The sequence below is a fragment of the Bacillus rossius genome, chromosome 8 (assembly GCF_032445375.1).
Source record: "Bacillus rossius redtenbacheri isolate Brsri chromosome 8, Brsri_v3, whole genome shotgun sequence".
Taxonomy (NCBI): Eukaryota; Metazoa; Arthropoda; class Insecta; order Phasmatodea; family Bacillidae; genus Bacillus; species Bacillus rossius.
This window is the reverse complement of record NC_086336.1, coordinates 56,742,025-56,764,529: the sequence shown is the minus strand read 5'-3', so window position 1 is coordinate 56,764,529 and position 22,505 is coordinate 56,742,025. Positions and strand designations below refer to the sequence as shown.

Sequence of the window (22,505 nt, the reverse complement as noted above, 5' to 3'; positions counted from 1 at the left end):
TCCGCCCAGGCAAGAAAAACTACGAGAGAGTGCGCTGGTGTTTCACACACACAGAGCTTACATTTGATTTGCTTTTCGCATGGAAACCCACTGGTACGTGACTCTTTCATATGTGAAAATGTCTTTACATCAGTTGATTAAATGTTGAGTTTTTTTCAACGGCGCAGTTTTTGTTAACGAAACTAATGCAGTAACTTCCGTTGCAGAAGTCGAAATCTGCCCTTCGTCGGTTGCCGCTTACTTTGTTTCTCGTGGCTACAAAGTATCGCTGTGCCAACCTCGCTTCCTGAAGCGACTTGATTACAACGTTAAGGTTCCCGTCATAGATGAAGAAAAAGGTTGTGAGCCATCGGCATTACTGGAGTGGGTTGGTGCGTACAGCATTCAGGCAGATCTGTAAGTACAGAGCTTAAGTTGTGTTCAGTGATGTCTGTGCAGAGATTACAACTACTTTAACTCTTTCAGCTGACGTACAAATGTAATTTCTTTCACTATCACAGTTTTGATACAGGTGGAGCAATTGGCACAGTAGTTATACACTGGACTGTATACTAGAGGATTTGGTTCCAATCCCGGTTTGTTTATCCTGATTTTTTTCCCCAGTGGTTTCCCAAAAGCATTCTCCGCTAATGCTGGGATAGTTCCTGACTGTAGGCCATCAGTTTCTCCGGATGTTCTTGTTCTGTGCCTTGCATCTACTATCTTTAACAAGTGGCAAAGTTACAAGGTTTTTTCGTGTATTTCTATGAGTTTGATCACTGTTTATCTTAATTGATTTCCACAAGCCCATACAACTACACATATATAATAGTTAAGATTTGAGTATAGAATAACTATTACACATTTACCTTTTTTATTAAGGTGTCCAAATATGTTAAGTTTTCTATGATTTCACAGTTTTGGGATTTTAGTCACATCTCAGCGGCGCCCATATAGTTTGATTGAGGATATGTGAGAATTAGAATAAAAATGTTGTATGAACATATTATTTAAAAAATTGGTCTACCAGTTAAAGTTGTTTTCTATTTTTATCCATTTTTATTGTGTACTCGTATGATACTGACAGTTAGTAACTTGTGTAAAATAATTTTTTTATGGGTTGCTCACATAAAAAAAAAAAAAAAAAAGAAACTCCTGGAAGTTGTGTTCAAAGAAATTATGTCTTTTTTCCCCTTCAAAATAGTGTAAGAAACCTTTATTTGCTTTCATTTCAATAATTGATTGAAATTATTATCAATAGTAACTATTTATACTGTGATAAGTATGTGTGTGTGTATGTATATGTATGTGTGTATGTGTATATATGTGTGTGTGTGTGTGTGTGTGTGTGTGTGTATATATATATATATATATATATATATATATATATATATATATATATATATATATATATATATATATATGTAGTGTCAAAATACAAGCATGTCCAAAAAAAATTAATTTTTATTTACTTTTCGTATGATTTGATTTTGTACTGTAAGTGTATATGTTTGTAGTGTCAAAATACAAGCATGTCCCAAACAAAAATCAATTTCTATTTTGTTTCATATGATCTGATTGTGTAGTACCTGTGTTGTTGTTGTGGTGTGGTGCAGGGAGTGTGGTTCCCCCGAGGACTTTGCGAGCACATACCAGCCGCCCGAGGGCAGCAGACCGCTCGGCCACGTGCTGTACCTCCAGTGGACGGGCTTCTTCATCGCTCCCGACATCCAGAGGCTGCTTGCTGCGCTGAGGTGCTGTCCACAGCAGGGACCAGATGTGCATCTTGATTTTTTCGCCTTCTTAAAATTTGCGAATCCTGATCAAAATTCGCGGGCAATGTGTGGGAAATGCACCGTAGGGCGTAAATGGCCAGTGCTAATTACATACAGTGGAATCTCGATTAACCAAGTTTAATGTGGTCTGAAACTCTGAAGCAACCTCAAGTTAGCAAAATTCTGGATAACACGGCTATAATACAAAATTCATCTTGGTTTTCAGTTGGCCCGGTGGTATCATTTTTCTGTTGATATTTCTCCAGCTTTTCTTCTGTGTAGATTCTTTAACGTTACATGATGATTTACCCAACCAGTAAATAGTATCTTTGAGGTTATTTACCTGTAGGCTTTTGACAACAGTTAGATCATTTTCTTGGTCCTCAACTATTTTTTCAACAGCTTTGCTGATAGAGGCACTTCAAGTTGGTTTTGATAATATGGAACCTCGTTAATCGAAGCTGGTTCATCGAGACTACCGTGTACTCAGTGGCGGATGCAGGTGGCTACATCACCTTCTGAAGCTATGAAAAAATTTTCAAAATATCAGTGAAGACAAGTGTTACTGCATGAGAAGCCACATTACCTATAGCTACTACTGTAGGTGCATATATCAGTGTGTTAGGCTCAACAACTCCAATGTAAGTTTTTTTGTTCAATTTATTTTTGAAATCCCCCTATTCCAATGGCAGGAAAAAAATCATGTATCCAACCTCTGACTACTAACATTATACGAGAAACTGGTTAGTAATGAACTGATGATATTTCATTTGATAGGTATCTACACAGTCTGAAATGAAAGAAATAATGCAGCCTGTTTAAAATATGTTTAAAAGAAATGTTGGAAGCAGTTTGAAGTTTGCTAATGTGATAGACTGTATTAATTAATTTTAATTTGATTCATTTAGTGTTGGTGCAGTTGAACTTTGGCAGGACTTGTTTGTGGCGTTGTGGTGCTGAAGGAGCTTCTTGTCGGTGCGAGAGGACGTCCCCTGGGTCAGCGCCTACGTGCAAGGCTTCAAGGACTCCCCCGTGAGCTGGGCCCTGAGGGAGCACCAGCACTACGCCAGCGGGGGAGAACGACTACGCTCTGTTCCTGAGGCCCGGCGGCCACTTCCTGTCCTTCACGGTGCTCGCCTCCAACAAGAGGCCGAGCCGGAAGCTGTCCTCCAAGCGAGGCCGATGAAGCGCCCGGCGAACCGAGTCTCGTAGCTCGTGGAAGTGTGTGTCCATGCTGAACGTAAAAGTTCAGTTTAAACTTGTCAACTTTAGTAGCTATCTACAATTATTATTTTCTTTTAATTTTTCTTTTTAAAATTGTAAGGTTTTGTAGGTGATGGATGGTCTCGTGCTAAATAATAACATTGATAAAATAAAAAGTTTTTAATTTCAGATATAAAAAGTTCTTACTAGGCTTATAAATTATAAAGTGAAGCTAGTTCAAAAAATTGTTTTTGAGTAGTTTCAAACACTGCACCCAGTGTACTGTGAATAGTGTAATGCCAGAACAGTAATAAAACTTGTAAAATGAAAAGAAACATTAAAATAAAAAAATCACTTTTTTTTTTGTGGAGGGTGTGAACTCTGCTTCCCCCATAAAAATTATCCAAGGCAAGTTAACCTGAGTGTGGATCATCATATCTATATGTTTTATATATAATTTAAATAAAATTTTTCAACCCTAGAAGACAAACATGATATAATTACTAAAACTTACCTGGGTGGCTTATATGTGATTTCCAGCTGTAAATCTATTAGATTTACACAAAATAAAAAATTTAGAGATAAAAAATATAATGTTCAAAACAAAACATTTCTTAAAATATACTTGTTCAGTTTAATCATAATTTTTAAACTGAGGAAGGCTGGGTGTGCATGTATCTTCTTTACCGCCTCCTTCCTTTCTCTTTCAAACCACCTTGCTCCCTTTCACTACTAAATTTTATTGAAGAGCACTACAATGCCTTATCTTCAGCATGATGTATTTTGAGTTATTAAATAATACTGTTATGTCAATTTATTTAATTTCGTTTTAATTTGTCAAATTGTTAACAAAAATTCCTTTATCAATTTGGAGCAATTTTTTCATGATTATCATGTTAAAAACATAGTATGTACGGTATGTGCCTACCTTTAAATTATTTGCATAAGAATAATGTATTTACACATTTATTAATGTTATCTTGGTAAGTTATAAAAATCTATATTCTCGTAAAGAAGGTTTTGCATTTTTCATTTTGGTCCCCAGAACAGATCTGTCCAAGCCAAACTCGAGACCAAACATGGTCAGTTGTTATCAACTTTGACTATTGCATTTTAGAAACTGACAAAACACGGGAGTCATTCATAATGGACTCTAGCAACGTGCTTATTTAGCAATACTGCAGAAGTTTTCCTAGACTTTGTACCATGAATACGAAATGAAAAAGAATCAAACGACAAATCAATAACACGGTACAAAACAAAGTAGAGGTCTTGACATGAGAACCCTTTTAAGTATTCAAGAGAGCTGCAGCCGGTATCACGAACATCATCATTTGTCATGGACTGCTTTGACGAGAGGAGACAAGCAAAAGAAAACAACAGTGTGGACATGCAAATGTCACGCATGTTATTTTAATGAGCTTTTGAGAAAGGAGGGGGAAAAAGATAGAGAAACTTTTGTTGGAGGATGAGTGGATGGTTCAGCCTATAGAGAAATAGTTTTATGACGTACAACATCTACACAGCAGTGTTCCATGGACTACTATACTAGGTGTGTGTGCAAATAATTTACTTATTCCCAGCACATTTTTTAAAATTGTTTTGGTCTGGTTTTGCTTTTTAAACTAATGGAAATTGTTACATTCAAGTTTGGCTCAGTCGGGCTACCCAGAAAGGTAACATGCCCTAATACACTTGCAAATTTTAAGTTATGTTTTTCTCATACTTTTTTGAGATTATATCTTTGAGTAAGAGTTTTTTTAAATAATAATTTTTTTTTATTCTTTGCCGAAGCGTAGCCAACAACTTACAACGATACAGTTCCAGATGATTCTTCATGTACACGTAACTTGTTGCTTGATTATATAAATAAAAAAAAATCGGACAAAAGTTGATTAATACCTTCTGTTTAGACTTAAACAGAAGTAAGATAAACTGTAAGACATGGATGGTCTCATCAGCATTACTGTTGCCATGGGCATGTGCCAACGCTTGGGATTGATTTTCTAATTTTTTATGCAATTTATCTGTATAAATATAATTCTTCTGTACATGTGTAATGTCACTGAACTCCTCTTAAATGACGGGACCAATTTTGATGAAATTTTTTGTGTGTTTGGGTGGATCCCTTGATGGTTTAGATTCTATGAAAAAAATATGTGGCATGGAAATACACAATGCATCAAATTGCCAGACAATTTTTGCAAAATTAAAGATGTATCAATTGTAAGCATTTTCCCAGATTTAAGCGCTAATTACGTTAATCATGTGTGGCTATGTGACGAGCTATTTTGGCCGCAAAAAATATTGATGTTGACTATTAATTTCAAAATACAACAGTCATTGCCTGGCAATAAGATGTTCAAATCAATCTACGTTGTTGATACTGACGAAGCAGTAAACTATCCTGTTGAATTCACTGGATTTACCAGGTATGCTACCACATAACTTGCGATTAAAAATTGATTCACCAATCATTTTGCTTCAGAATTTAAGTGCACATAAGCTATGCAATGGCACGTGATTGGTCATTAAAAAAATCATGGGCAATGTTCTTGAAGTTACCATTTTGAACTGCAAGTTTCAAGGTGATGTTTACCTGCCATGGATTCCAATGATCTCTTCAAACTTGCTCATTCCATTCAGATGCCTTGAATGTACATTTGTGGATTGGATCTAGAAAATCCGTGCTTCTCACATGGCCAATTATATGTTGTGTTTTCTCACGTTGGCAAATCATCAAGTTTGTTCATTTATACACCTCGGGGATTGACGAAAAACATTGTTCATCAGATCACATTAAGATATACAGTAAACAAAACAAACTGTTTCTTTAAGTATTAACAATAAATATTTATGTCAGTACTTTTTTTTTACATTAATAAAAATATGATGTATAGAAAAAAAATGTTTTTTTTTTCTTTGCTTGCTATTATTTAATCAAAATGAAAATCATCCAAATTTGCATCAAGCATTATATTCCTCTGTTACTTGCAGTCCATCTTTGGTGTTCATATGGTTCAGTGAATCCACAGAAATACACAGAAATATTTACCACCAATCTCACGAAAAGTATGTTCAGGTAGGACGTCTTTGAGTCAGCTAGTGTGTGTAGGAATGTTGGTATGTATGACATTGATAAACTCATTTGTAACTCTCCACTTCTATGTAGTTCAACCGATCGCCATGGGTAAATTCAATTTTATGACAGAAAATCATAGGTCATAGACATACAGTGAGTGTGCTTCATTTCTCTATGTCCCCCACACGGTCATACAGTGTCTGGCAACTTTTTATCCTCCTTGGTGAGACCTGTCCGCTTAGTCAGATGCTTTGTATGTGTGAGCCTACGTCAAACGAATTACAAAAAAAAAAAAATGAGTGAGGCATTGCAAGCTATGCCAGGCATTAGCTAGATAATGGAATCTTTTAAATATCAGTAATCTTTCATTTGTCCATTTTTTTTCTACAATTCTTTGTAAATTCTAGATTACATACAGACCATCCATTTTTATGTATGTAGAGGTCAATAAATATACACTGGCAGACGTTCTGCCAGTGATAAAAACTGTTTTGCACACTTTCCATTCAAATTAAGAAGACAACATATTGCCTACACCTGGTTTGGAAAACAGTTCTCTCCATCCTGTGTTCAGCCCGGGCAACACCAGGTACTGCAGCTAGTGTGTATATGAAGGTTAAAAAAACTCCCGCTTGGCTGTGAACCAGCAAGCGTTAAATTCATGGTCTCACGATCAGTTCATGATTGGTTGTGAGTTGCCGGTGATGCGGCCTGTCGCCATGGCGCTCGAGTGACGGTTGGGGACGCACCTACCTTCCCTTGCAAAGGTGAACCAGGACGAAGCAGCACCAAGGGCAAATCGACCATTCACGACAAACATTACCTCACGAGTAGGGAGATGATTACGAGGTGAATTGCGATAAAACTGAAATAACACCGCAAAGCTTGTCAGTACAAATTACACCGAAATGCAAGTTAATACACCATTTGGCTCCGAAGTGTAACTAAAGACACGAAATAAACCAGCAATATGACTACACAATTCTCAAATTTCAAAAATGTAATCTTTTATCATGGTAAATACACGTTGAAGTAAATTATTCAGCATGAATTTTGTATCAGAATATGTGACATGAATGGAAGAGGAAAAAAAATAGTATTATACTGTTTAATTTTTCACCACTTACCATTAGTAACCCGTTTTTACATTAATGATGGCACATTTTTTAAACGCACAAATATTTGCTGATTTATTTTTATCTTGCTCAGTAGTTCTGTTCTAGACATGCTTATTGTAATGATTATACTGTATTAGTATATCAGGTGTCAATAAAAATGAGAATATTTTAGCAAAATAAATTTAAGATATATTTGTTGATAATACACTTTTTTTTTTTAATCTTGGGCATTTCTTGGGCAGGCACCAAGGACACATGTTCTTGAAACTTGAAGCATGGAAAATCTGAAATAGGGTACTTTACATTGCAAAACATAGTTAATTACTGACTAAGCTAAAAGCTTATAACTTTTTATAAAAAAAAAAAAAAACCTTTTATAGATGCAAAATTGACTCTGAAGACCAAGTACATGCATGATAAATATGATTATTTAAGTATCAGAAAAAATATACCTATTCGTCTACAAGGTATCAGAGGGTCCATAATTTTACACAAACACTATTTTTGGTTTTTTTTATTAAGCAATTTTTTAGCTTCAGAGTACTAGTCTACACAAAGCTAAAAACTAAACTAAACTTAAGTGTTAAAACTAAACCCTATATTAAAAATCAAGAACCTGTTGAACACTCATTGGAACTTAAATTGTTGTATTATCAATGATACAAGCCAATGTTACTATATGTTATAAACTTGAGAAAAGATGGATTTGGTGCTTGTTATAGGTATAAAAACATAGGTACATACTTGAGTGAAAAGTAATAAAGTAGAACCACTTTCAAATATTGTTAGTGATATTATGAGAATATTTCAGCAGTCCTGTGGCAAAATATCATGTAGGTCTATTTTATTGAATAGTTAACTAGTCTTTTGATGATAATTTACACTCAGAAGTATATTGGATGCTCTAACCAACAGTGGTTAAGCCAGTTGCATTATAATTTTTAGGCTTGTGAATTTCCTTTGAAAATGAAAGAAATAGTATGAAAATTGAAAAAAAAAATAATTCTAGCTAACAATGGTAGAGTGTGTAACTCAGTAAACATAATGGAAGTGAAACTTGTTTGGCAATTCAAACCTTGACTTGTAAGTATATTATAGGCATGTTAAACTGTAGAAAAGTTGTATTTATGAAGAAGAAATAATTTGGTTTTTATAGTTTCACCCGTCTAAAACTTGTATTACGTGCATGTTAAGGCAAGTTCTATTTAATTCAGACTTCTGCAGATCCGGACAGGGATGAGCCGCGTTCAGCCCGGGTTGGCGGGACTCTGCTATGGCAGGGAAAGAGTGGCGGTGCTGAAGGGAGAGTTGCAGTCCGTCTGAAGCCTAGTTGCGTGGTGGGTGGTGACTGCAGGTGTGCTCGTGTCAAGCCAAGCTACTGGCACGAGCCTCAGGGGAGCAGGTGTCTGCCGATCACCGTGGGCCAGCTGGCGGAATGGGCGGCCGAAGAGTGGGGCGACAGAGAAGCCCTGGTGTCCGTGCATCAGGGAATAAGATGGTCCTTCAAGGAAGCCAAGGAGAAGGTATGCAGGGCACGTCGTCTTTTACCTGTCGTGAACATCCGTAAGCTAGGGTAAAAAATTATTGAAGTGATAAAGAGCACTAGCTTGATTTGAAGTCCTTATTAAAGAATTTCTTGAAAGAAAAAAAAAAAATGAAGTGAGATGGTTTAAATTTAAATTATCCCCCCTCGCCAATCATTGAAAGACACATTTCCAAACGCTACACACGGTCAATATTGCATTAAAACTTTAAAATGTTATTTTATCACGCTATTAGAAGATTTAACATAACAGCAATATTTTGTTTTCATACTTTTTTTTGTGTATGTACCAGAAAGACACCCGACCTGAGAAATTCTTGTACCCGAAAGTACCCGAATGTAGATGTGGGTGTACCCGAATTGTTTGGATTATGGTTGGCAACACTAAATGGATTTGCACTTCCAGCAGTGCATTCGAGAAACGGTAAGCCAGGATGATTTTTTTTGACCAACAACTTCAACATTAGCCATTATTGCTAACACGTGCACACGTGGTGGAGGTTGTGCGCTTGATCCCAGCACCCTGGCCCGGCGAGCCCCGAGTTGGCAAGCAAGTCTTCCGTAGTCCACTTTAATCTTGGAAGTCCTCTCGTCTTAAGTCTGTGTGTAACTGGGCGAGTTGAAAACCTTGGAAAAACAAAATAGTAGTACAGGAAGAAATCAAACTCATTCCTTTGATGATGCAAGAGAGCTGAGGAAGTCGTCGCTTGACTTGTACGAAAAGGGTGCCATCATTAATTAGTTTAGTTGGAAACGTTTCACGTGTCAACCTCATGGCTCAGATAATGTCAGAAATTTTAGGAGTGACAAAGGCTATTTATTATCTTCCCCCCCTCCTTCCATGCGTATGCCCCTGCCAGCATTTCCGAAGCTGTCCTTGACTAGGATGTGTACCCACCGACAAACCCCAGTGCCACTACGTAAGACACTGCTCATTAGTACTGATAAAGCAGTTAAACAAAATGTTTTTACAGTGGAGAGGCACTTCGTGAGAGTTAAAGTGAGTTCAGAACACAAATAAAAACTACCTAGCTGAAAGTGACTGCATGTAGTTAAAATGTGTGGTAGTGTTATTATGTTAGTTTTTAATATGTCCTATATTTGAGTAAAATATTTTGATATTCTTTACCATGATAAAAGTGTATCCGTATACGTGTTGTGAAATTTGAAGGCAGATGAACTTGCCGCCGGACTCATAGCTCTGGGCCTGAAGATGGGCGACCGGGTGGCCATCTGGGGCTACAGCTCTAGTTACCACTACCTGGCAGCGCTCGCAGCTCCGAGAGCAGGCCTGATACTGGTGAGTCCGTGCCGACGGCACAGGCGGGGCGCCCGTGGCGCGTCGAGGTCACCGCTGTTCCACCTCTGTCGTTCCACGGCCCAGGCGAAGGTGGACCCCAGCAACCGGGCCTCGGAGCTGTGCCACTGCCTGAACACGGTCGGGGCCAGAGCGCTCCTGGCCGCCGAGACGGACGTCTCGCAGGACTACTACCAGATCATCCACAGCCTCGCGCCCGAGCTCTCGTACTGCGAGGCCGGCCGGCTGCGCAGCGAGAAGCTCCCGGAGCTGACGACCGTCATTCTCACCGGCGACCAGCCTCCGCCGTAAGTCTGCTCGCTCACTCGAGCCCCCACAAAATTACAAATTCTGGAAAAAAGTCATTAAAAATGAAAACAAATTCCAAACACATTTAAATTTGGAAGTCTTAATTAAAATTTGTTTCTCTTATGATAAATTGTTTTAAATAAAACATAGAATGTGAAGGTTAAATAACACTCGAAAATACATTTTTTTTTTGTTGTGTTGGGGGAAAGGGGAACACACAATTTATATTTCCAAGAGGAAAAAGAAAATTAATTCTTGTTATGTTTGTGCTAGTTCATTTGTAATAATGAGCTCAGGGTCTGTTCGTTTCCTTCCCTGCGTGTCGATGGCCATCCTTTTCATGCGGGCGGCATTATCACTGAGAGGTCAGCCGGTGGTTACACAGGCATTAAGGGGCATTACGGGGAGATGCCCCGTGACAATATATTGTAATATTTTTATTTACTTTTTTCTTGTAACTTAAATGTACAAAAGAATGAATGTTTGGCATTGTAATAATGGAATACAAACTTCCCTAATTATGTCTTTCACAGAGGAAAATTGTACTGGAAAATGAAAACGTTAGATAGGAAATTAAAGTTGGTGAATAAATTAGGTAATGGAATTGTGGGAAGTGTCGCCATAAGTTGGCGTTAGCTAGGTAATGGAGTTTATTCTAGTGGGGGGGAAAAACTATTTATCACTACATCTGTTCTCAGTGACAAGGATGGTGATTCATAACACAATCCATAGGTTCCAGAATAGGAGACAGACTCTTGTGGATACATGCAACGGAGATGGGTACTATCTCAGTCATCCATATACATGACTGTGTAACCAATTGGAGCTCAATATTTGTCCAGGGTGGATGTCATTTTTATTTTAAATATGTTAAAAGTTGTTTCGACTTCGATACCATATGACCTCGACTGTTGTTCCGTTATGTTGTTTGGTTTTACTATAGTGAGTAGTCCAGAGGCTGCACCCCTTGTTCACCCCTGTCGCCCTTCTTCCCTACGTCAGCGTGTGCCGAGTGCACGAGCCGGTGTTTGAACAGCACATCAGCAACCCCGAGACATACTGCCAACTAACATTAAAGATAATTGCATTTCTTTTAATCTTATTACCCAAGGGCAGGGGTGCAACAACTAAATTACCTTATTATAAAGAATCATCGATCCCTCCTATTGAAGTGGGGGGTCCGGGGGTCCTCCCCCGGGAAAATTTGTATTTCAAAGTGGAAAATGGTGCTATTTAAGCAGTTTTATCATCTAAAAATTGATTACACAGCACTTTATTTGCCCCCGTTTGCCCCCACTTCAAGGTTTCAGAGGGGGGGCAAAATACCCTTGCCCCCCCCCCCCCCCCCCCCTGTTGTTGCGCCCCTGTCCAAGGGTACTGTATTTTAAACTCACACTAAAATAGATTCAAATTAAATTTTAATACAATGTTTTTTAATTTTATTGATTTAGGGTTCATGCTGTTACTGTGTAATAATTTCTTAATGTTTACGGCACCTTTCTAAACTAGCACCAGCGGTCGCCACATGGTGCGAGAAGCGCTGGTTTAGTGCTGTTGGGTGCTGACCTTTACCCCAGTCTCCCATGAACACCAGCACCCCGAGGAAATAAAGAAATTCAACTGTGCTGCTCACTGACAGTACTCATCCTGGTAATCCAATTCAACTCTATAACTTTTTACCTATTCTCTGGGCCGAGAGCTCAGGAGGCAAACTGTTCAGTTATCTGTGTAATCCATGCGCTGAACTTTTGTCACCAAAGCGACCAGACTTTATCCAACTGCGTGGGTGCGTTGGATTTTATTTTAACTGGTTCTGTGCCATAGAAACTTTTATAGTCGCTGTGACATTGTTTTGTATTAATGTACGTGTAGCACTGGGACCATAAATGTGTTCCTCCGAAACCACATGGGATTGCATTCACAGAGTAAGGCTTGTGGGATGCCTAGAGAGTTTTATAAAGCCTAAGAGCGGACCAGATCTTTGTGAAGGCGCCACTCGGGCCATCAAGCCCTGAGTTTCTCGGAGGGCCCGTGCACCCTTATTCTGTCATGCCCATCTTCCAGGAAACATCGACTCACTCATGACTCATACCCTCAACAACAACACTTTAAGCTAGTTATGTTCTGACATGATTATTTTCTGGTAACCACAAGCTTCATGATTTATTTACTTTCATAACTAGTCCTGGCTTTTTTCACATTTTATTTTTATATTCTGTATTGCTACATTACTAAATTAAATCCTATACAAACATGTATCTAACTTTTTTTACTGTTGTGCTAATCTCAGTTGATTACATTTCCATCTGTTGTAAAAACAAATTGACTGATGGCGAAATGTGAAACGCTTGCGCTTCAGTGATCAGCGTTATATGATCATGCATCCATCTCACCTGAGAACCCACCTAAAAACTTAAATTACGGTACACGGAACATTAGCTAATATCTGTTGGTTTTAGGGGCGCGTACCACATTGACGAAATACTAGCCATGGCTACCCCAGAAGCTTTGGAAGAGGTCAAAAATATGCAGAGTACTATTCAACCTGATCAAGGAGCTTTCATCCACTATACTTCGGTAGGTATGATGCCAGCTGTGTTTCTTTGACATTTCTGTTATTAAAAATATATAATTACTGTATTTTCAGGTATATAAAACTAGAATTTTATGCAAGTTTGAAGAGCTTAACGCTGCTTCTCATCTTAATGACAGGTTGTCTTATGTGGAACTTACATTGCTTTTGCATGGAGTCCACACACCCAGCGGTACTTATGCTGATGTTGTATGGAGGATGATAGGAAATAAGTATTTTTAGAAGGAATTGACTAGCTTGAGCCTGGTTTTGATCTTTTTACCTCCACTTTTTTTTTTTATCAGTATGGTCTCATTTTCTATGCTGCAGAAATTAAAACCACGGTATTTGAAACTGAGCTCTCTTCTTTTGTTTATATACTGTAACTGATGTTTGAAAATTTTTAAGGGCCTCACACATTATATGAAGAACATGTTCTCAAAATCAATAAAGATTGCGTCCACCTGTTTGTCCTCCAGCAGTCCAGCCATCTGCGTCTCACAGGAGAAACCCTTCCTCTCAACCATCCATTCCAGCTCTCTAATTTTTCCTACCATATACCTTACTATTAGTTTTTCCATCACCTGCCTATAATTTTCTGCTTTTACCTTATCTCCACCTCTCTTGAAAATAGGCCCCACCACTGCCTCCTTCCATTGCCCTCCTCTAGTGACTGTGTGTATAGTACTTGCAAGTATCTACAGACCTCCTTCCCTCCTAGCTTGAGGAGGCTGTTTCCTATCCTACCTGGACCAGCCGCCTTCCTCCCCTTTAGCCTACCCACCTCCCTATCACCTCCTCTATCTTTACTTCCAGGTCTCTCTGTACCACCAGCAGCTCTTTACCACTGCACCGGTACATCGCATTAGTTGTTTGTTTTTTTTTGTTCAAGGCGTGGCATAGCGTATCCTCAAGGAAGAGCATGTATAATTAGTAGAGCAAGAGTGTTTTGCTTGTAGACTGCCGTAGCAAAGCACGGCATCAGCTAGTTTAAAATAAAGTTGTGTTAGGGAGGCCTTAAGGGTCATATTGTTGTCAGGGCTGACCTAGTAACACTCAAGGTCAAGTTTGACAATATTCTATATTGCTGCTATCCAAATAAATCAACATGTTGCTTGATGACAATAGCTTAGCAAAGTACCCGCACAGCATAAAAATGAAATATACAAAGTGCAACAATATAAATCATAACGGTAGTAAAACACGTAACGACAACTGAACCTTTTCAGGGAACAACTGGGACGCCGAAAGGAGCCTTATGGAGTCACCACAATGTCGTCAATGCGTCCTACATCTACGGAAAAGTGCTTGGTTTTAACGATGGTGTAAGTACATGAGGCCCTAAATTGGCTAAAATATATGTCTCACTCCTTAAACGTGTCTGTGTTTCTCAAGATGGGATATGTCTCCAAATATTTTCACAGTTTTGACATTTTTATAACATGGTTTTTGTTTCGAGATTTTCTGTGAAATTATAGCTTATATAGTCTGGATTCGAGAAGCTTATTATTACAAGCGAGAAAAATGCCTTGTTTTAATGTCTATAATCTTATAATCTCTACGACTTACAAGCAGTGGTTTCTAAACTGTGTGTATGTGTAGAAGGGAGGTAGAGGGGGAGGTTAAGTGAGTTATTCTTTGGGGGTGGGAAATTTGTGTTGGGGGGGGATGTTTAATGTGAGAATATGTTAATTTTTTGTACATATCACCATTATATTGCACTCTCTATTCCTATGCAATATAATAGTATGCTTAAAACACGTGTTTTCCTTGCTAAGAAAGATTCCGTTTACATTCCTTACTGTTTGCATTGTCGAAAAGTGTTAAGAAGCAGTGACTTGCCACATCTCAAATGGGGCATATTTATTGGTGAAATAACTGTTTTATCTGGGTTGATGTTAATGTATTAAGTTAAATGTCTTAGTAGCTACAATAACATGTATTTTTAAATATTTTCATTTTGTGGTATTTATTTTAGTAAAAATAATGTTTGATATCATGTCTTGAAGACATAAAATACCAAACTAAAACACTTTTTTAAGTGAAGGTAACTCGCAGAGACTTGGGAACGACATGCCACGGCCTCTTGTCGCAGGTGCACCGACTCTTGGCTCAAATGCAGAGCTGTCACATTGGGACCAGCATGACTGCCTTTGCGAGTGGCTTGCACTTCGGTTGCACGACGGTGTTCGCAGCAGCCAAGTTCGACCCCCGCTCGTCGCTGGAAGCTCTCCTCGCAGAAAGGTAACGTGCGATGAGATGTAGTGGAAACACCTAGAACCTCAAAGTGCTGCCCAATCAGATGAAAACCACATGCAGGAAATTATTAGGTAGTAGAGTAAATCATGATTAAGTAAAATAAAATTTTTTTTAATAAGCCATACTTGATTAGAAAAAATTATTATTATTAAAGTGTTTGAATGATTTGATTTTGGAGTGAAAATTTTTTGGTAATATGAATAACTAATTTTATTTTTTTATTTTTTTAGGTGTACCTTTTCGCTGGGGACACCTGTAATGTACATAGATATGATAGCAGCTTTGCGAGAACTCAGTTTAACTATGAGCTACCCTAGATGTGCCATCGTAGGAGGCACAACGATTCCTGAAACTTTAGCTAGAGGAATAATTGATGCTTTTCAACTGGATAGATTTATTGTAAGTACTCTACTCAATAAAGTAAGTGTTAATACACCAGTGTGTAACTTAAAAATTCATTGTTTATACGGTGTTGTTTAGTTTTTTTTAAATTTTATAGCTCTTTAAACTACAAAAAAAAATTACTTGAAAAAATTTATTTTTATCACATTTTTCCAGCCTGTTTATGGAATGACAGAGGGAGTACCTTTTTTCGTTTCAAGTAAGGAGGATACACTTGAGCAATCCATTTCAACCATGGGAAGGGCAGTTGAAGGTTTCGAGGTAGGTGGTTAAATCTGTTTTAGATTAGTTTTATGTTGCAAAGGTACACCTGTGAGGAAAACAAAGTAATGCTACTTATAAGGACGTACATTTTTAATGTTTATTATTTGCATCATTAGCATAATGTAGGCCAGCGCATGCATTGGAGTGTTCTAAGTGATTCCTTTGTTTCCTACACAGTTCAAAGTGGTGGATGAGGGTGGAAAGATGGTGCCCATGGGCACCCCCGGAGAACTGTGGGTCAGAGGATTCTGCGTCATGCAAGGATATTGGAGGAACGAAGAGAAGACTAAGGAAACCATCACCGAGCACGGATGGTTAAGGACTGGGTAAATGTTATTTTTTTTTTTTTGAAAACACGATATTGCAAACAAAAAATACACGATTCGTCGTTAACTGTAAGTCAAAACTACCGCGTATAAATTAAAAATATTAGTAGCTGTTTATTTATTTTTATTCCAGTCGTGATTGTTCAGATGCAGAAAATAAAACATTTCCAGCACCATAATTTTGTTAGGTCTAAAAAAAATTTTTTAAATATTTCCGCAGCAAATAATCATTCACGTAGAATGTTCATTTTATTTTTCACAAAAAAAAAGAACTTCCAAGGTCAGATTTAAAAAATTTATTGACTGAGATGGGATTAAGGTTTTGAAATATTTTCATTTTGTAATATTTTGTCATTTGTTTTATTTTCTTTCTCTCCTTTAATATTCCAGACTGTCCCGGCAAAGCAGTCATAAAGTAACAAGTCTGAAAAAACTATTGATGTGTAGGTTGGTGCTGTACTTGAAAATTGCTTAGGAAATTTAGAAGTTAGTACATTAATTTCTAGATTAAGTTGCTGAATGAAAATAAAATAATTTCTTAAAACTTATTTGTTTTTTTGCTCTTCACTGTTTGGGGAGCTTTAACAATTTTGTGATTGCTAAATAAATAATTATTCACACTTGTGATTGTTGGGAATTAGTAGATCACACAAATTATCACGTCAAAACACCATTTTGCTGAAATTTTCCACTGTGAAATTCTACCTTTCTAACTCCGCAGCTGCTAAAAGGAATATTTTGTACATTTGAACGTAGGTGCATGAAAACTAAGTTGTTTCAAATTTCAAAGAAAGGTTTGCTTTCAAAAGTTTGTATCTTGTCTAGGGATCAAGTCATGCTGAGTGAAGACGGCTACGGACAAATCGTTGGCAGGATCAAAGACATGGTGATTAGAGGAGGGGATAATATATTTCCTAAAGAAATCGAAGACTTTTATCTCACTCATCCAGAAGTTGCAGATGTACAGGTTTGTTGTAGTTTGTAAGTAAGTGCATTAACTAAATAATTTTATTAATAATAATTTTAATTGAAATTATACTACTTATACATAAAATATTGTTTCCAAAATTTTATTTAAAAATTAGAGATGTTTAATATATTATATGAAAAAAAAATTAAGAAAAAAATGAAACAGATCCACAATTATTTTAAAAGATTTAATTTTTTCTAAATTTCTTTGCATGGCATGTAAACCAATGCACAGTCAGTGGACAGACAAGGTGTCTTAAAGTGTTCAGACAGAGGGGCATATAGCTTGTAAGTAAACTGGTGTTCCACAAATTAAAGTGTGTAAATATATCTTTCTTTTTTCTAACAAACTCTGAATAGATAATCATGTTTGGCGACAAGCAACTTGTGATTTAAAAGGATAACACATGCGTTGCAGTCATTCAGATACAAAGGCATTTAGCATTATGATACTCATCAAGAATAGAATAAGTGTCGTTCAGTATAACAAATACATCACTGTAAAGCTTTAAGTAATATCTGGAAAGGCATGCGAGCACACAAAAAAAAATTATTACAGACGTTTACCAAAAGATTAAATATAGATATATATAATATATATAAATTACAAAAAGTGAGTCTACACGTGAAATTTATGCCCAATAAAAGTATGTGGCAAGGCAAACCACCCTACACAGCCCGGTAGACTTTACCACAAAGTTAGCTGTCAAACTGCGTGCACCCAATATACTACGCTGCAAACATTTAACAGCCAAGGAATTAAGCAAGAACCAAACGGCCTAAATGATTTGTAAGGCGAACTAATTAATGCAAGGCATAAGGAATACTGCACGCTACAGCCAGACACGTGACTGAAACTAGCAAAAATGGTAGGCGATCCCGAAAGGCAAAACATGTAGAAAACAGGAGTTAAATTTAAATAAAGAAATACAAAACCCAAAGCAACAAGCAAGACCGCGGCGCGCGAGACTCACCTCGGCACGACATGGCTGTAAGGGACACACAACTCACTGGCACCAGCACGTGAATATTAACGTTACTGACGAGGGACAGGAATATGGGAAGGTGTAAGTAACCAGCCCTTCTACTATCGAGGCGGGGTCAAGAAGACCTCCCAGTCCAAGCCAGGGACCTGCGCCCCTCCCTCTCCGTTCAGACGAAGGCCTATTCCTGTAGAGGGAGACTCACCAGACGAGGCCTCGGGTGTACACCAGGGCCCAAGATCGCACAGCGGCCGAACGAAGAAGGATTGTGGCAGCCTCAAGCCAACCAGCCACATTCTTCCCCGCAGCCATTAGGCTTCCACCGACGAAGTACCTCCTGCCAAGGGAAACCAGCTCCCAGCTTCAGGGCAACCGCCCTATAGGGAATCACCAAGAAACTGGAACAACCATTTCCAGGACAGGACACTCCCTGCTGGGGATACCCTCCCCGAGTTAATTAAACCATTCCCCCCTTTCCCCGCCCTGGAACCAGCATTAAAGGCGAGCCAGGTAAAGGCAAAACGTTTCAAACCAATTCAAAGGTGCACAGGTCAATACGGGCATACCAAGCATCACGCTACACAAAATAGTGAGCTTGTTCCAATCAATGAATTTATTATTAAGGCCTCTAGTTCAAGTACTGTGATACTTTATGCAGTTGCTGTTGCATTTGTACTCACGTGGAGTGGGGATGGAAAACCGCTTTGAGGCAAAAAGGGAAATATCCATAGTGCAGCTGTCCAAGATCAAACACAAAACTTTGTGATTGCAAGTCAGATGTTCTGATATTTCATCACAACAGTATAATGCCAGGTAGAAAATATAAGTAGGTGGAGTGAGTGCCTTGATAAAGATTCACCCTGTGTGTTCGTTTTGTTTCTAGGCATTTGGCGTTCCAGATCCACGTTGGGGCGAAGAAGTCTGTGTTTACATCCGACCAATAGATAAAGCAGATCTCAGTGAAAAAGACATGAAGGAGTTCTGTGTCGGTAAGGTAAGTACACAGAGATTATGTTCATTTGTTGGTTAATGGTAGATGCAATACTGTAAACATTGTAATTGGTTTAGAAAGTGCCCAATTTGCTTGCATTTTACAACTCATTTCCAAAAACTAAAGGGGTGGTTTTTTTATTTTACAGTGGAATCCGTTTATAATGACATCGAAGGGAATTGACAAACACGTCATAATGAACGGAAGTCATACAAGGCGTTTTGTAAAAAAAAAAAAAAAAAAACCTTTTTTTAGGTGAATACTGATGTATTTTAATAGAGACACTTAGCATATAAACATGTGTACAAACATGATACATATATGTACATATTTTTCATTTTTAAACTAAGAAATCTGTACTTTTTGTCTGTTTTTTTTTTTTTTCCATTTTATTGTAATAATGATGAACCACAGAATGCCGGATTAACAACCTTGCACTGTAGTAAACTCACAGGGTAATTTGTTATTTCTGAAAGTATGTTGGAGTTTTTCTTTCTTTCTTTCTTTCTTCTGCGTGGTATGAATCTTACTGATGTTAGGTAGGCCTGTGCGAATACTAGAGTTTTGATGCGAAGCGAATATATCAAATCGAATGTTTGAAATATTCAGGAAGTAAAATCAAATAGTGAATATTGTTCTTGCAGAAGCTGTATTACTCTTATTTTATAAAATAAATGATTGAAGTAAAAAAAAAAAATTCTTTGATGTTCATAATGTTTGAACTAATGAAAAGATAATCAATTGGGCCATATGTATAACATCATTTAATAAAAACTTATAAAATAATATATTAATACTGAGCATTCATAAAAGCAAACAGAGTACCACCTTTTGATTTTTTTAAGTAATAACAGACTTCATTTAAGCAAAACATATACAAAACATATATTCATGAGCGAATCTTATACTTCCAATGAAGCTTTGAAACAAATACAAAGCTTCACATCATACGTGAAGCTTTGCATCACAACCGAAGCTTCAAATAAAACAAATTGCAAATTTCCTGGTTTAATCGAATATTAAAAAGAGCTTAGATTGATTTGCTTAGTCGAAGCTTTGCACAGGCCTAATGTTAAGAAACTCTTAGTTCAGAATTCTTGATGAGTAGAGTTAATTCAACTACCCTGCTGAAGAAAATGCTTTGAAAATGTCTAAATAGACGGTCACTTTCAAACAAAAGAATTTTTCTCGAATTTAACAGCAACTAGTTAGTCTAATCTTCAAGACTTGAGCCATTGAGTCATGATATGAGCACATCTATATTTGTATGATAAATATTTTATAAGGTACAAGCCCTTACCTGTCATTTGAAATCATTTATACATAAATGTTGTTAGGGCATACTTATTGACCAATGACAACAGCATCTTTGTTGCTCTAGGTTGCTGACTTCAGGATTCCGAGATATATTCGTTTCATGCAAGACTTCCCTCGTAGCATGACAGGTAAAGTAAACAAGAGGAAAATGAGAGAAGAGTTCCTGAAGGATCCCGAATTCCTAGAGACCCAACAGTCAGCAGACAATTAATTGAGAGAAGTTAAAGTTGGCACACTTGAAGATTAGATAGTAATTTGTATTTTTGTATTGTATTTAAACATGCCTGAATAATGATATAATGGAGAACATTTTACATCAGTTCACATGTGTAGCACGAAATACATATTAAACTGAAGAGGCCCAGAGAACCTCTTCGTTTATTAAGCCTGAACGTCACGCCTCACACCTACCCCCCCCCCCCCCCTCCCCACCACACCTCTTCCCCTCCCTCCTTTCCACTCCTGGGTCTGTGACACAGCGTTTCTTTTCCCCTTCTCCCCGCGCTGCGATGGTGGCGCCTCCAGTGGCAAGTCAATGTGCGGCCGAGGGCCTTTTTCACCTCTAGCTCTGGTTGGGGTCGGTTGTGCGTTCGGTGGTGATTGTCCACTCTTTCGTCTGGTCTGTAATGTATTTGGATGCTTTGATTGTCTGCGAGGTGACCGTGGAACTAGCGTAAAGTAAATCGTGTGTTTCCATAATCTAACTGTAACATTCATTTGGCTGTCACCTTCTGAAATTGTCTTTCGCTCCTTTCATGGAAACACACGTCTCTTGCCGACCTGGGTGCTGCAGGATGGTTTTGCATTGCCATTCTTTCTGCCTTTTTTTTTCGTGCCCTTTGTAAAGTGTGGTTTTCATTAGCCTCCTGGTTGGCCACCCCTTCCCCTATTTGAATACCCGGTATGGGGTTTCGATCGCAGGCGCTGCTGGTTCTGTCGCACGTGTGCGAGACGTCTGTGTGCACGTCTTAAAGCCCGGGTTTTCTTGTTTTCGTGCAGCGTGCTTAATTTCTGGATACGTTTCCTTCCCCGACGGTCGCAATTTACGTTGGGCCATGCCATGCCGATTCCAACATTCTAGAGGAGGAATTTGTCCGAGCGTAGGTGCTCACTTTAACTTAGTTCATTTATGCTCGCGTTTAACTCGCTCAGTACTACCGCTTGTGGCGCACGATCTACCTTCATAATCAGTAACTTGTTTTTGTTTTGTACTTGTGCACTTTAACCTGTACTTATTATTCCAAAGAATATATATACATTTGTGTGTATAAGGATACTTAATACACTAGTCTCATGTTCCTTATGATCCCGTCTATTTGTATACTCCTTTATGTACACCTATAAACTAGCTGCAACAGGTTCTACTAGAAGAACTCCCCCCCCCCCCCCCCTATCCTATATTGATTAGCAGGTTGAAGCATCCTTCAAAACATCAATGACAATATGTAAAAATCAGCATTTTGTGTGTCTAATTAGCTTTTTTGACTTAGAATCAATAATAAAGTAGAAACATTGATTTTGTGTATTTCTTGGAATTTTATTTATAATAGATAAACTATTTTGAATTGGGTTGTCGCTACATTAAAATTTTCTAAGTGATTTAACTTTAAAAGTAACAGTGTCATATCAACATTTAAATGGCTTTCAAGGTGTACATATATCCATAAAAAGTGCAAATATGGCATTGCTAAGATTTTGAAACTTAATATGATATTATGGTGAAATGTTATGCCTCCAATGTGCATTTATTTATTTATTTATTTATTTAAAATTGTAATATGTCAACCAATAGTCTTTAAGACTTTTATAATGACACATATAGACAAATACACGATACATGTATACAAATACAATGATGTCACTGCAAATATATGGACTCCCACCCCCTCTGTACCATAGTAGGCCAAATTCGCAAATGGCCTACATGAGGATAAGAGTACCACATATTAGCAGTGTCATCAACAAATACAAACAAACACAGATACAATAATTAAAGACAAACACAATTAAAAAACTAGAAATACAAAATAATGCATCCTACTGTAAGCACAAAGAGAATCTAGTAATACAGTAAATGAATAATGTATAATGGAGATAATGTAACTAGTACAATAAC

At 37.8% G+C, this 22,505-nt stretch overlaps 1 protein-coding gene and 1 long non-coding RNA gene across 3 annotated transcripts in view; one reads left to right on the top strand and one right to left on the bottom strand.

Annotated features, from left to right (window-relative positions):
- Positions 1-3,918: 3,918 nt before the first annotated feature.
- On the top strand, positions 3,919-21,953 carry LOC134534979 (medium-chain acyl-CoA ligase ACSF2, mitochondrial-like). The gene is made up of 13 exons (XM_063373764.1): positions 3,919-4,509; positions 8,512-8,680; positions 9,872-10,000; positions 10,085-10,305; positions 12,766-12,883; positions 14,108-14,203; positions 14,974-15,122; positions 15,368-15,536; positions 15,696-15,800; positions 15,981-16,129; positions 16,955-17,096; positions 18,965-19,075; positions 20,454-21,953. The coding sequence occupies exons 1-13, from the start codon at positions 4,493-4,495 to the stop codon at positions 20,598-20,600; spliced, it is 1,722 nt and encodes a 573-aa protein (XP_063229834.1). The 5' UTR covers positions 3,919-4,492; the 3' UTR covers positions 20,601-21,953.
- Positions 7,324-22,505, bottom strand: part of LOC134534981 (uncharacterized) — a 28,509-nt gene continuing 13,327 nt past the window's right edge. For both annotated transcript variants that reach the window (XR_010075563.1, XR_010075564.1), the window contains exons 2-3: positions 9,962-10,348; positions 7,324-7,441 (exon numbers count right to left, since the gene is read on the bottom strand). This is a non-coding gene — a long non-coding RNA (uncharacterized LOC134534981). The remainder of the gene's footprint in view (positions 7,442-9,961; positions 10,349-22,505) is intronic.